This window comes from Parasteatoda tepidariorum, chromosome 5 (assembly GCF_043381705.1).
Source record: "Parasteatoda tepidariorum isolate YZ-2023 chromosome 5, CAS_Ptep_4.0, whole genome shotgun sequence".
NCBI classification, from domain to species: domain Eukaryota; kingdom Metazoa; phylum Arthropoda; class Arachnida; order Araneae; family Theridiidae; genus Parasteatoda; species Parasteatoda tepidariorum.
In genome coordinates this window covers 43,266,451-43,280,143 of record NC_092208.1, presented here as the reverse complement: position 1 = coordinate 43,280,143, position 13,693 = coordinate 43,266,451, and the positions used below count along the sequence as shown (strand labels likewise).

Genomic DNA, 13,693 nt, shown 5'->3' with positions numbered 1-13,693 from the left:
ATACATATATATATATATATATATATATATATATATATTAATTGTTGCGCTATATCATCATTTCAAAATCATCGCACTTTTCACATAAGGCATTATCTCAAATAGACTAAGCTTAAAAACAAATGTTCAATGAGCAGAAAAATAAATGGACCACCCTGAATAACTTTTGATCTAATAATTGGATCTTCACGTTCTGGGACTCAATCTTTAAGATTCGAGGGGGTGACGTCAAATATGCTAATTAATTAGTGCAGATGATAATTTAACTTACGAAATCAGGCACAAAAACACATTTTCTCTGAATAAACATGCATTTTTTTGATAGATTCGGATATTTGACCTTCATAATATATAGAGTAGCTGCAATCTGGGAAATATGATCCGTATTGTTTGGTTAGGTGAGTATTACAAAATCATACGCATTAATGCTAATTTTACTTTTTTGCGTATTACACCCCGTCTCAAGAACATTTTAAGTCAATTGAAAAATTTTTGCAGACAATTATAAATTCATTTATCCAAAGATTATTTTAAGCAAAAATAACTTTAGTAAATAATTATTATTATCTAGTACTATTTTTTAATTATTATAATTTATTGTTATATTTAATAATAGTCGACAGATTTAATAATAGTTATATTTACTAATAGTTTTGACATGATTTTAAAGAATGTAATTTTACATAGCAAAATTCAAAATTTAAGCGAAATCGTTCCATTAATTTCTGAGAGATGGATTTTTAAAAAAGTCATGTTTTTAAATTCGATTTCCTAGGAACTATTCGTCCCATTTCACTTAAAATCTGCGTTTTGCCATATAAAATTGCATTCTTTAAAATGGTGTAAAACACTGTGTTCCTTACTATTCATGTTTTTTATACTATTATTAAATGAAATAATAAAGTGTAATATTTATTTACCAAAAGTTCATTTTGCCATGGAATTTTCCCTGCATAAACGGATTTCATAAATGTGCACTGAAATTTTTTAAATCGCTTAAAAAGGTCTCGAGATATGGCGAAATAAGCAAAAAGTAAAATCAACGTTAAGGGGTTCAATTTTTGGACTGCTCTCCTGACCAAACTATTGAGATCTTACTTCCAAATCTATCAACAACAAATAAATAAATAAATAAATAAAAAATCGAAATCTGTCGAAAAAAGGGTATGTTTTTCAAAGATAGTGCATATTGTGTCTTATTTCATAATTTAAAATACCGACTGCACTTATTAATTAGCTTATTTGAGATCACCCTTTTTTTAAAGTCATCGTTGAACAGCTGACCCTATTTTTGTTGTTACGACTACTAATTTCATAGTCACTAGCTTTGTAATTTTAAACCAAAACTAGAAGACCAGGAAACTCCTGGATCAAGTTTTAGGAGAAATTTGCCTTCGTGGAGGACTTTTTGGTGGAACTAACCCGTATTTGAGTGACATAGTGAGGAAAACCACGGAAATCTCCCTCGGTTAGCCTGACGGCAAAAGGACTCTCTAACACATGATCCGTCTACCATTGAGGATATTTTACGACAGCACTGTGATCGGTGTGAGCTGGGTGCGGAATTCGCATCTACCAGCCATCGCTGGAATTCGAACCCGGTTCACCTCATTGGAAGGCAAATACTCTATCCCCTGAGCCACTACGGCTCTAAAAGATCATCATTTCGAACGATTAAGAATGATTCCTATGACATGAAGATCCGATCATTTGATTAAAAGTTATTCAGAGTGGTCTGAGTTCATGCACTGTGCATGCACGAGACGTCTGAACCAACTTACAGAATATACTGAATGATTCTTACGACCACTGTTATTTAATAAATTCTGAGTCCACCACAGAGCTTTGTTAGTTATTTTTAATGTTTGAAAAACAAAGCAAAATGTAATAATTTTTATGTTTTTTTTTTTTTTTTAATTTTAAAATTTTCTTCGGCATAGCAAATTTTGTTGGAAAATTATTTCAGTCAGATAGCACGGTAGCAACTACGACCGTACATCATGAATTATAAGTAAAGAGATAGACTTGGGAAGAAGTAAATAATCACAAGAAACTGAATTGGAAATATATACTCGATTATGGATATCTTTAGTTTTTTCAAAAATTATTATGGTGTAAAAGTCTACATGTTTAAAGCACTCAAAATAAGGCACCCATTTTCAATACCCATCAGATGTGAATTAGAAAATCAAAATAGTTTTCTTCAATATTATTTTGCTGATTAGCTTTGTGTTGATCTTGATTGTAACCGCTTTGTTTTAAGCGCTAGCCTAAATATAATATTTATTGAAGCTAATGTAATTTTTCTATTATCAAAGATCATCTCTATGTTATTAACATAATTGCAGTTTCTAAAGAAAGGGGGACATTTTGAAGAAAATAGAATCACATTGATAGTGATTTGTAATATTTTTAGAATAAGTGGCCACTATGCCAGAAAGGGTGAATGGCTATATGGACAAAATGTCTTGCTATTTGCTATCAGAACAGTTCCGAGAAAAAGAATGATGTGCAGTGAGTAAAATTCCGCATCAAATTACTATATAAAGTAATGGCACTTTGGATGCATAAATCGTAAAATGCATTTCTTTAAAAATTACGTTTTTTTAAACAACTCCCCATGCTCCACAATGTATAACATAAGGCTTACAGAAGTAAGTGGACAAAGTACAAATGAAAATAAAAATTACAAAGAAACAAAATAAGAATTAAAAGTTTAATCTGTATACAAAATTTCGCAAAATAGTAAGGTAGTCAGTGCACAAAGAGGATAAAACAGGTGGCCAATAAATACCTGAAAGTCCCAATTCCTTTTTTAAACTTTCTTTTTGGCTTGAGTATAGCTTACAATAAAAAATAATACATTCAGTGTCCTGTTCACATGAGCAAAGATTATCATTTATCAAATTAAACTTAAGCAAGTAACTTTTAAAATTACCGTGACCAATAGGAATCTGGAACAGCTTAAAGTCAGCAAAAAAAGTTTTACACTTTATCCAATGAAAAATAGTTGGGAAGAAATTTTTAGTCCACATCGCTTCTGGTGAAACCAAATATTCTTTGTTCCAGTCCAAAACAGTGTTTTTTCCAAAGCAACGTGTTTCCAGTGTGAAAGCTGGACAGACATAGGTAAATCAATATCAAGGCGAGTCACATCCTTGGCCAACTGATCTGCTCTATCATTTCCGAAATCACCACTATGGCCTCGAACATAAGCAAAATGGATGTCAGCAACAGCATCAAGGGACTGAACTGAATGCACTATGGACTGAATGCCGACAACGAGTTTCGCTACAGCAGCTGTATTGAAAATGCACTGTTACCGTATTTTTCACAGTAATATTTATTTAATTAAAGTGATTCAGTTACGGTATATCGGATTTTTGTTCCGTGACATGTTCCGGTAAAAATGGATTTTACTGTAAAAAATACCGACACTCTGAGTGTCGTTGGTACTTTCTAAAGTAAGTTTTTGAAGTGCAGTTAAAAGTTATAGAATAATATCTTTCTGGACAGATTTAAGACCGAAGCAATGAACAGAATATACTTCTGGAGAGTGACGTCTCAGCAAATGATGAATAGTATTTTCCGAATAAAGAAGAAACATTAAAAATACAGAATTGTCGAAAACATTTCGGTATTTCTTCGTATTGTTAACAAATTGAGAAAAATGGACTTACTTGCAAGCTCTGGACACTCGAGAGGGGATCCTGCCCCTGCGGAGCAATCTGCCTTTTGGCACCGGTTGTGGAGGCCACAGCTGCGATAGTTGGGGGAGGATAGAGAACGGGTCCTTCAGACGCCGTCACTATGTAAGAATTACGGGTGACAGGGTTGTCCACTTGAACTTGGGCAGGACGTATCATAGGTCTCTGGCATGTAGGACAGGTGACACATTGGTTACAGGAGGCACAGGAAGAGCAGCATCCACCAGCACCTGGAACATTTACACCGCTGGGGTAACCCCCGTTCGCTTTAGCTGCGTCCAGAAGCACTCTTAATGATGCAATAGCATGCAACTGCGAAGCCTTTTCATCCAATTTTCCTACAACGAAGAAAAAAGAAGATGTTTGCATAAAATGCGGAAACGAAAAAAAATACACGTTTCAATAACAGTAATCTCGTGCTATTTCGATAATTTGTGAGCATTAGTTTTTGGTTGAAAATGTATTAAACTACACTTAGGTAATAAACAAATGGTCAAAACCTTGAGAATATGGTAAATTGTAATGTGTTTTTGGATCTATGAGAACACCAAAAAGCTGGGTAATTTTTAACGAAGAGCTTTGCTAAGGACTTTACTTTAACCTCTTATTTATTGTAAAAATAACAATGAAAAATGGTTTTATAACTTGCGATAAAATTAGGTAATTTTATCTTGATATCTTTGAGCATGGCATGAAAAACCATTTATTCTACTAAATATACTTTTCAGTTTTTAATTTTTTACTAAATGTGGGGTAATAAGAACTAAAATTTTAAAAAACAGAGTTTCCCTTAAAACACTACCATTTAAACGGAAAGATTACATAATGAATTGTTTAAATACCGTATATTTCAGTTTTATCAATCAGAATTACGCTTTGCTTTTTTTCTACTGGAAATGTCATTGACTTACAGAGTGGAAATTTTCCAGAGTTTTTATCTACTTGTAAGTATTTTTCAATTTAAGAAAAGAAATTCTCCTGAAGAAAGGAATTCTCTATTTTTTACGCCAGACTTAGAATCTAATTCTTCTCAGCTAACTCCATGGGAACTACTTTGTTCAGATCAGCATATTTGTCACTCACATCGTTAAATTACTGTATTACTTGTGGGCGACATTCTTAGACAATAATTGATAGAAATTTTAAAATAAAGATTATTTAGATCAATAAAAATACCGTTTCATATGCATACGATTAGCCAGTTAGTTATGGTTTGCTATGCGATTATCAACCTTTATGGTGTGGGTATTTATGATCACAAGTTCCTTTTTCAATAAATAAATAACTGTTTTTTAACTTATTCGACTCGTTGGGGACCATCATCCCTATCATAAATTGCACTTATTCTTCTAAAATGTTGCCTTCCTTACGACACTGCATGGCTTTTCCTCTGACGATCTATATCAGCAACTATCGCAACATCAATAACACTTCTGGGAATTCGTCCATAGCAAAGTTCTCCTCATCGTTTTTCTAAAGTTTTTTAATTGGTTCAAAATCACTGATAAGAATGTGGTTTACACCTTCATGATTGCTTCAAAACAATTTGATGACTAAAATACTGTTTAAGGGGCCACTGGATGTTCAAAACAAAGCAGTGCAATTCTTATTTCAAATAACAGAAAACTGCTAGCATTAGTAGAAGTCTGTGTACAAAATTTCAGTAAAAAAATAATAATTAGTTTTAAAATTATAGCTAAAAGTTTGGTTTTTAATTGTTGGTAATTAAAAAGTTTCTTGCGAGCAAATTTAATTTTTTTAAATAAATTTTTTTACCCAAATACAATGTTTATAAACATTTAAATAAATTTAAGAGTGGTGATGGTAACGTTTTAAAAATAAAATGTAACTAGGAGTGAAATTTTTTATTTTGTCTTAAGAAAACAAGCTTCATTTATGTTTGTTCAAAAATCAAAAAATTAACTTAAGATATTGAGTTAATCAAATGCATTTAGAAAACAAGACACATCGAAGAATACCTTTAAAATTTCAATAACAATAAAACAAAAACTGGTTAGCAAGGAACTTTTTAGGGTTCTAAGAACACTAAGGACTTGCATTGCAGAAAAAGTAACTTTGTCAACGAAGATTATTTAATTATGTATGAACCTTAACAAATTCCCAATTTTATACATCGGTAAGAAAAACTTTGATTTAAATACGATTTGTTGCCTACTACTTAGTCTACTGATGTTACAAAGGCAAATTTTTATTTTATTATAAACTTGTTTGCGTACATCGAAACTTTTTTCTTCAATACTTGAACAAATTCATTAAAAAATTTATTATGATTATTATTTAAAGGAAAAATATTTTTATTACTAGATGGAGTCAATTTATACACATTTTTAGGTCTTTAATAATTATAAAATTAAAGAAAAACATGCAAATGGGGAAGAATTATTAAATTTATATTTAGATTTAAGCTAATCTAAAATCGACTGGTTTTGGACAACTTATCCATTTCAGTCTTTTTGGAGGAATTTTTAAGGGATTTGCAATACTATCAGGCTTTAACTTTTTGTTACCATCCTTCTTATTTACTCTAAGTTGAGATTCTACAAAATGAACATGAAAGGAAATTCGAAATACAGTTTTACATTTTCATACTTAAATTAAATCACATTAAATGATTCAGAGATTAAATTTTGTAAACATACTCCCATTAACTTTCCTACAACATAAACTAATTAATTCAGCAATTTATAGGAAGTATTTTAATGAAAAATGAAACATTTATTGATCCAAAAATGTATGAAAAATTGCAGATTAAACAGATTTCTTATTATAAATGTAGGCAAGCCATTTGAACTTTAAGTGATATATTATGAGTAACTAAAAAAATTAAATGAGCCAGGAATGAAACGCTAACTATCTGACATATTAATGAATCGAAAGGAAATACAATCAGAAACAGGAAAATATTTAGTTTTAACAAAACAAAAGGAAATACTTAAAAGTGAATACAAAATTTTGCGATTCTGAGATAAGCTTGGCTTATTCCGCCAATCTCTTGCCTTTATTTACTTGGTTTCATACCACACAAACACTCAAAATTGTTAAATAAATTATTAATGTTGTTTAAAGGTCATATTTTAAATAAATATTTGCTTAATGCAATTTTCAATAATATTTCTAATATTTGATATATAGTTAGAACTGAACAATTCAAGTAATCCCGAAAAGTTATTCGCTTATTAATTTTTAAAGAAACAGACGAAACAAGCATTCCGAAACAAATTCTAACAACTTAAGGTCGTTTATATACTGCATATATAAGTAAATAAATTCAACAAATTGTAAATAAATTAGTATTTTCCTCGGATAAGCGAGCTCCACTTGCAGTTTAAGAGTTATATTTTCTGCAATTTATTACCCATTTCTTCTTTCTTTCGAGATCTGATTGAAATCTTACCATTAGAAAGCCTTTTCTTTAAAACTGTCCGTCCAATTAATCGCTGCGCAATTACCCATATCAATAATTTTAAGTATCTAAATGGGCATCAAACTCACACGCTAATGTTAACACTACGCAATTAGCGAACTTGTTTGCTCCATAATGGCGGATAGTTCAGCTCCCACTATAGAGGAGCCTCAACTCAACCAACAGCTGCCCGCAATAGGCTCTTAAACAAATACTTTGGACATATGATACATAAACATCTGCAAATACGATGCTTCCTTTTGCATTTATGACAACGGGCTTTCTCTTTCCGGAGGTAGATGTTGAGAGCCAATAGTTTTTTCGCATAAACATACACTGACTGCACTTTACTTTTAAAAACAACCGAAAAATGCGTTATGCTTTTCCTGTCATACTTTATGTTATAAATAAATACTTGTGTTCCTTCTTCTGTATTTCAGTCTAATAACAGAGTTCAAACTTAATACTTGTTAAGATTCATGTTCAATTCTCTCTAAATCTTTCAAAAGTCCCGGGTATGGACCAAACGTTGCACTTTACTAGATAGTAGAAACAGTTTATCAAAATGAAAATTTTATTGAGAGAAAGAACCAGATTTAGTGCAAATATATATAGATTGCGATTGAGCAAATCTCTTGATTTTTACAGGCTTCATTTATTTATTCAATCTTTATTGATTACTATAACACAGCAAAGGGCTTGAATTTTAACAGCTATAAGTTCCTTCTTTACTACTTACTAAACTCAAACATCCATGGCTTGTTTCCTTCTAAAGATTAGGATTTCAGTAAGCAACAGCAACTTTTTTTTGTATTAGAACGTTAACATTACTGCTGTTCTATCAGTTTTTTCATCGATTTATTTGCGAGTTCAAGAAGTTATTTGCCAACTCGGACCAATGCTAAGCATTTGCTTGGTCAAATTTATGCTAAACATCTGTGTGCCTCATTTCTTATAGCTAAATCATTTTCCGGCAATTTGGAAGACTATTTCCTAAACCAAACAAAGACTTACTATCTCCGACTAGCTATCGACCTATAAGTTTGCTTTGCACTCTTGGGAAGATACTGGAAAGAATGGTATATACAAGGCTCAAACCATACCTAAGTTGTTTACCAGACGAGCAGTACGGGTTCAGGGCGAAACTCGATACTACTAAGCAGTTGTTACACATAGTTGATTATGTTGGCAGAGGGTTACATCTAAAACAGACTGCGGCTTTGTTGATGCTTGATATTAGTAAAGCGTTTGATAGAGTTTGGCACAATGGAATAATTTATAAATTGATTGAACTTGAATTCCCGAAAGGATTAATAAAATTTATTAACAGTTATTTGGCAGAGAGAAACTTTCAAATTAGAATGAAAAACGTATGCTCCACGGCGAGGAGTATTAGAGCATGCGTACCGCAAGGTAGCATACTCGGACCAATTTTGTATATCCTATTTACACATGATTCCCCAATCGATAGGGGCGATTGGAACAGTCTGACTGCATTTTATGCAGATGACACAGGTGTCATAGTAAAATCTAGTGATCCAAACATGGCTATAGAGAAACTGCAGGGTAAGATTCACGATTACGAAGAATGGTGCTTAGATTGGAAATTCGAAGTAAATGCTCAAAAGTCCCAACTATTGATTATCCAGAAGAACAGGAAATCAATTAGAGAGCATAACGACTTAGTACTTTTTAAACAAGTGATACCAAGAGTAAACAAAGCAACCTACTTAGGTCTAGTTATTAACAGCAGACTGACTTGGTCGGATCATGTAAAAAATGCTAAAAATAAAGCCAATGCCGCAACTCGAAAGCTGCAAGTAGTCATGTACAGTGAAAAATTGAGCTTAAAACTAAAGAGGTTAATGTACACCTCCATGATTAGACCAATCATGACCTATGCCTCTATTTTATGTACTTGTATTTCATTATATTTTTTATATATGTATTTACAAAATGTATCACTCTATGTGATTTCACATGAGCAATTTGCTCATTACTAATTTTCTGCTTTCAATTTTAGATTATCAGCACCACAAGGAAACACCTCAAGCATCCCATCTCAGGATGAAGGGGTAAAGGGCCGTTCCGGCCTCAGGCACCCCGACCAACCAACAAGACCAGACCAGACCTGCCTCATTTCGTTACAGGTGCTGATAAAAGAAGCTCGATTTAGTATGCGATATTTAGTTATCCCACCTAAATATTTCTACTGCAGTCATGAATATACAAACTCTATTTCTATCAAAATATAAACCTATTTCTACCAATATATTTCGAATTTCTGCAATTTTTACTGATGATACCGCTGCAGTTGTTGATATTATGAGCCAAAGAAAAAGGCACATAAAGACACAAAAAGCTGAAATTTTACGAATAATTGGAATGATGATTCCAACATTGCAAACTTGGCAGAAAAAATAGTTTTTTGTTAGAATGACTTAGTGAGATAGATTACTAAAGGTTTAGGGTTGACTTAAACTCTATACAATTTAGCTAAACGTTTGCACTTATCGCCTGTTTGTTCATTGAAGTAGGAGCAAAGCTTCGACAACAATTAAGCAATCAAAACACAAAAAAAGCATAACAAAACATTAAGCAAACATTTTTTAATAAAATTGTTAAAAACATTTTTCTTATGTCTAATTCCCCAATCGAAATTACAAATTTTTATTCATTTTGCTTCAAAATTGCTTAATTTATTAATAACTGCATTTATTATCGAAAGAAAAAATATTTTTTTTAAAAATGAATATAACTTGAGAAATTTATTTTTCTCTTTCTAAAAATATGAAAATAAATTCTCCCCTAAATGATCAATATTTAGAATTTTTCGCCTTTTAATCGTTTTATCTTCTATGCATGAGAGTAAAAAAGAAAAAGATGAAGAAGAAGAAGGGAAGGAGTGGTTTATGGTGTCAGACCTTCTCAAGCGACAACAATCCGGATAAAATCAGATAAAAAAAATTTACCAAATGCTCGGAAAGTAGCTCTAGGAGATTTTAAGAGTATTCTTATCACACTGCTGAGAAAGCAGACATAAGATTTTCCTAGCCTTTTCATTGAAGCACTGATAAGCTTAAGTGCGATTAGAATTTCTTGTTATTTTTATTTATTTATTTACTTGTAAATGGAATCAAAATTCTTGTTTTATGTTACATTTTAGTGCAGGTAATAAAAAAAAATTGATACCAAAAATAATTTGATTCGGGGATTGTATCTTTGTGCAATACAGTATTTTTATTTGCATTCTAGTCTAAACTATTAGAGTAAAAAATTTTGTTTTATGTTACATTTTAGTACAGACCTTAAAAGAACAAATTGTTACAGAAAATATTTTGATTCGCGGATTGTATCTTCGTTCAATACCGTATTTTTATTTGTATTCTAGACTAAACTACGTCGACACAGTTTAACCATAGTATATTGTTTCTTAGCTTCTTATTTGCTACAATGTGTTTCTTATTTGCTGTAAACATTATAAGAGGTTAATACGATTTTCCTAGACTTTTCATTGAAGTATTGCTAAACTTAAGTATGATTAGAATTGTTATTTTTATAAATTTATTTACCTGTAAAGGAATCAAAATTCTTGTTTTATATTGCATTTTAACAGGCATTAAAAAATAAATTGTTACAGAAAATATTCGTAACAATTCGATTTCGATTTTTGGATTGTATTTTCGTGCTGTACTATATTTTCATTTGCCTCCTAGTGTAAACCATAGTGTGATGGATCATTCTATCTTACTTATTTGCTACATAATAGGATGTCAAATGGAACCATATTACCACCAATCATATAAAAATTTATAACGCTGTACTATGATTAAACTTCTACAGACACATGGTGCAATTTAGCATATTAAGATTATGATAAGTTTGAACCAGATAAGAATTCAATATTGAATTGAATTTTCAGAACTTCTGAAATTACCATACGGAACTCGCTTGGAAATTGTGCCACAAATTTCGGAAAGGGCATGTTTTTTTAGGTGATTGGACTCTGGAGGTAAAGCACACTTTACGCTAAAACAACTAAACTACACGCAGAAAAAAATACAGTATTGCAGGGTAATGACATTTATGGTAAAGAAAATCATAATTCAGATTAATAAAACCAAAATGAACGGTATTTAAACTATTTATTTAGTAATTTTTCCGTTCATATGGTAACGTTTACCAGAAGTTCTGGCTTTCAAAGTTATAGTTTTATACATTTAGTAAAAAATACAAAACTGAAAGTAAATTTTACCAAAAGAATGGTTTTTATGCCATGCCCTAAAGTATTATGAAAAATCACTAAATTTTACCACACATTATAAAAAGATATTTTATTGTGAATTTTACCAAAAAGCTTCAGTGAAAATGACTGAGCTTTTTGTTGTTCTAATAGAGCCAGAAACACGCTCAATTTTACTATATTCTAGTAATTTTGACCATACTTTTTTTTATTAGTGTATGAATTGAGTTTTTTCGTTGCTAATTTGAATTTAAAATTAAAGGTATTTGTCATACCTTGGATGTTAGCCTTCTGTACAATAAAATTACTTCTCTACGGTAAACTGATCGTATATTTACCATCAGAGAATTTTTTAAAAGGGGGGGGGTGTAATTAAATAGTATTTTATAAAAATCATCTTCCACACATGGAAACCGAATACCATACCCTTGCCTTTTGAGAAGCTTTTACTGCGTAGAAGAGAAACCATACAAAAAATTCTCTAAAGTATGTTAGTAAGATTTAGTAGCTATGAATTTATACCACACTATTCGAACTAGGTAAAGTTTGAAGTAACGTAGGATAAATTTTATGAAAGTAAAAACTTTCATTAAAAATTTAATTTCTTAGAGCACACTTATCGTTGAAAGAATACGTCATTGAGTTGACTTGTGTCATGGCTACGGATAGGCTTAAATTAGAATTGCTTTAAAAGGCTTTGATATAATGTATGCAAGCCGTTTCTAAAGTAAACTGACTGTTCCTCGGTAAAATTATTGTATCTTTGTCTTCAGGAAATAGTAAAAATACAAGGATAATGCAGTATCACCTTATAAAATCATATTTTTATAAAATATGAAACATTCAAAATCTCTTTCAAATTGTTGTATTGATCAAAAACAGGAACCACAAATAAGGATCTCAAGCATTTGGGTGACAAAGCTAGGGATGATTTCTAATGACAATAGTCTATCTTGTTGAGGTTTGAATTGACTTAATTCATATTTTAGAAAAGTGGACATTTTTATTAATTTTTGGAAGTAAATACAAAGTTAAATTGAGTTCTCCCGTAGAAATTGAGTTCTCCCGTTGAGTTCCTCCAATTGAGTTCTCCCGTAGAAGAAAAAATTAGATTTTTTTTCTTTTTTTAAAAAAAACTTTTTTAACGACAGGCACTGAACTTATCGTACTTCGCCACAAGCGATGTCGGAAAGTGTTGCTCATTTTGCGTTTCCTGGTGAGCACCTTGTGACCATAGTCACGGCAGCGAGCAACATTATCCACGCCACACTGTCACAGATACCCGTTCATAGGGTGAGCCACGCTCACAGATCACACTTAACAGAGGACAACACACAAAAAAAACCATGCCCTGAGCGAGATCCAAACCCGCAGCCATTGGCTTCACAGTCAGGCATGGTAACCACTCGGCCACCCTACCGGCAAAAGTAATTTTTATTAAAAATGTAGTTTTTAATGTTTTTGGTGCAGATAGGGTATCTATCAAAAAAATTTATAGGAAATAAAATTGTCATTAAATAAATCTTGAATTTGTGTATTTACTTTAAAAAAGATTTTATTTTACATCTTGCCCAAAAAGATTTTAGTCGAAATTAACTGTTGAAATGGTTCTAAAATTCAAATATACAGAGTGAATAACAATTTCAAACTTTTCATTAATTAATTTCATTAAAATTAAAAGCATTGTATATTTGGAAAATAGCAACAAATTTTTTTAAAAAAAATTTTGTAATTCCTCCGTCGTAAAAATGGCTCGCATTAAAATAAATATATTTAATAGAACTAACGTAGCTTAGACAAAAATGAAGTTCGTAGAAAATTGCTCCTTAAGACTAATTTAATGAATTGATAGAGACAAAAAATTTAAATGATGGATTTTCGATACATTAGCTTTTAAAGGGTAAAGAGTATGGTTATTTTCAGATCTTTTCGACAGTGATCTTTTCAATTGATCTTTTTCATTTCACATGCTTACAAAAAAATTCGTGTCGAACCAAAGAAGAAAAAAAAAGAAGAGAAGAAAGGAAAGAAAATTTGAAAGCATGTATGGGATAAAATAAAAAGTTTCGAAAATATTGAACCTTCGAGGTTGGAGAAATTCTATAAGGAGAAGGCAATTTAAAAGCTGAATGTTCATTACAATAATCAGAGTTTAAAATTGGAATTACATTAATAAAATAACTATGATATTGTTTTTTTAATAAAATTTATTTCTAATTAATTGTAAATTAGTTCTTAAAACTTAGAAACAATTTTAATCAATGTTTAGAATTTGTAATTTTATTATATTTCAAAAAAGAAAATTGTAAAACGTGCTTA

The 13,693-nt window shown here is 31.1% G+C and overlaps 1 protein-coding gene and 1 long non-coding RNA gene across 5 annotated transcripts in view; one reads left to right on the top strand and one right to left on the bottom strand.

The window, feature by feature from the left end:
* The window catches only part of LOC139425698 (uncharacterized), a 22,804-nt gene extending 13,043 nt beyond the window's left edge, over positions 1-9,761 (top strand). Inside the window, exon 2 of the long non-coding RNA XR_011636851.1 lies at positions 9,155-9,761. This is a non-coding gene — a long non-coding RNA (uncharacterized lncRNA). The remainder of the gene's footprint in view (positions 1-9,154) is intronic.
* LOC107439128 (sodium/potassium/calcium exchanger Nckx30C-like) overlaps positions 1-13,693 on the bottom strand; it is a 230,160-nt gene that overhangs the window by 35,776 nt on the left and 180,691 nt on the right. For all 4 annotated transcript variants that reach the window (XM_016051620.4, XM_071181363.1, XM_071181362.1 and 1 more), the window contains exon 4: positions 3,681-4,045. In XM_016051620.4, coding sequence (XP_015907106.1) covers positions 3,681-4,045 — 365 coding nt within the window. The remainder of the gene's footprint in view (positions 1-3,680; positions 4,046-13,693) is intronic.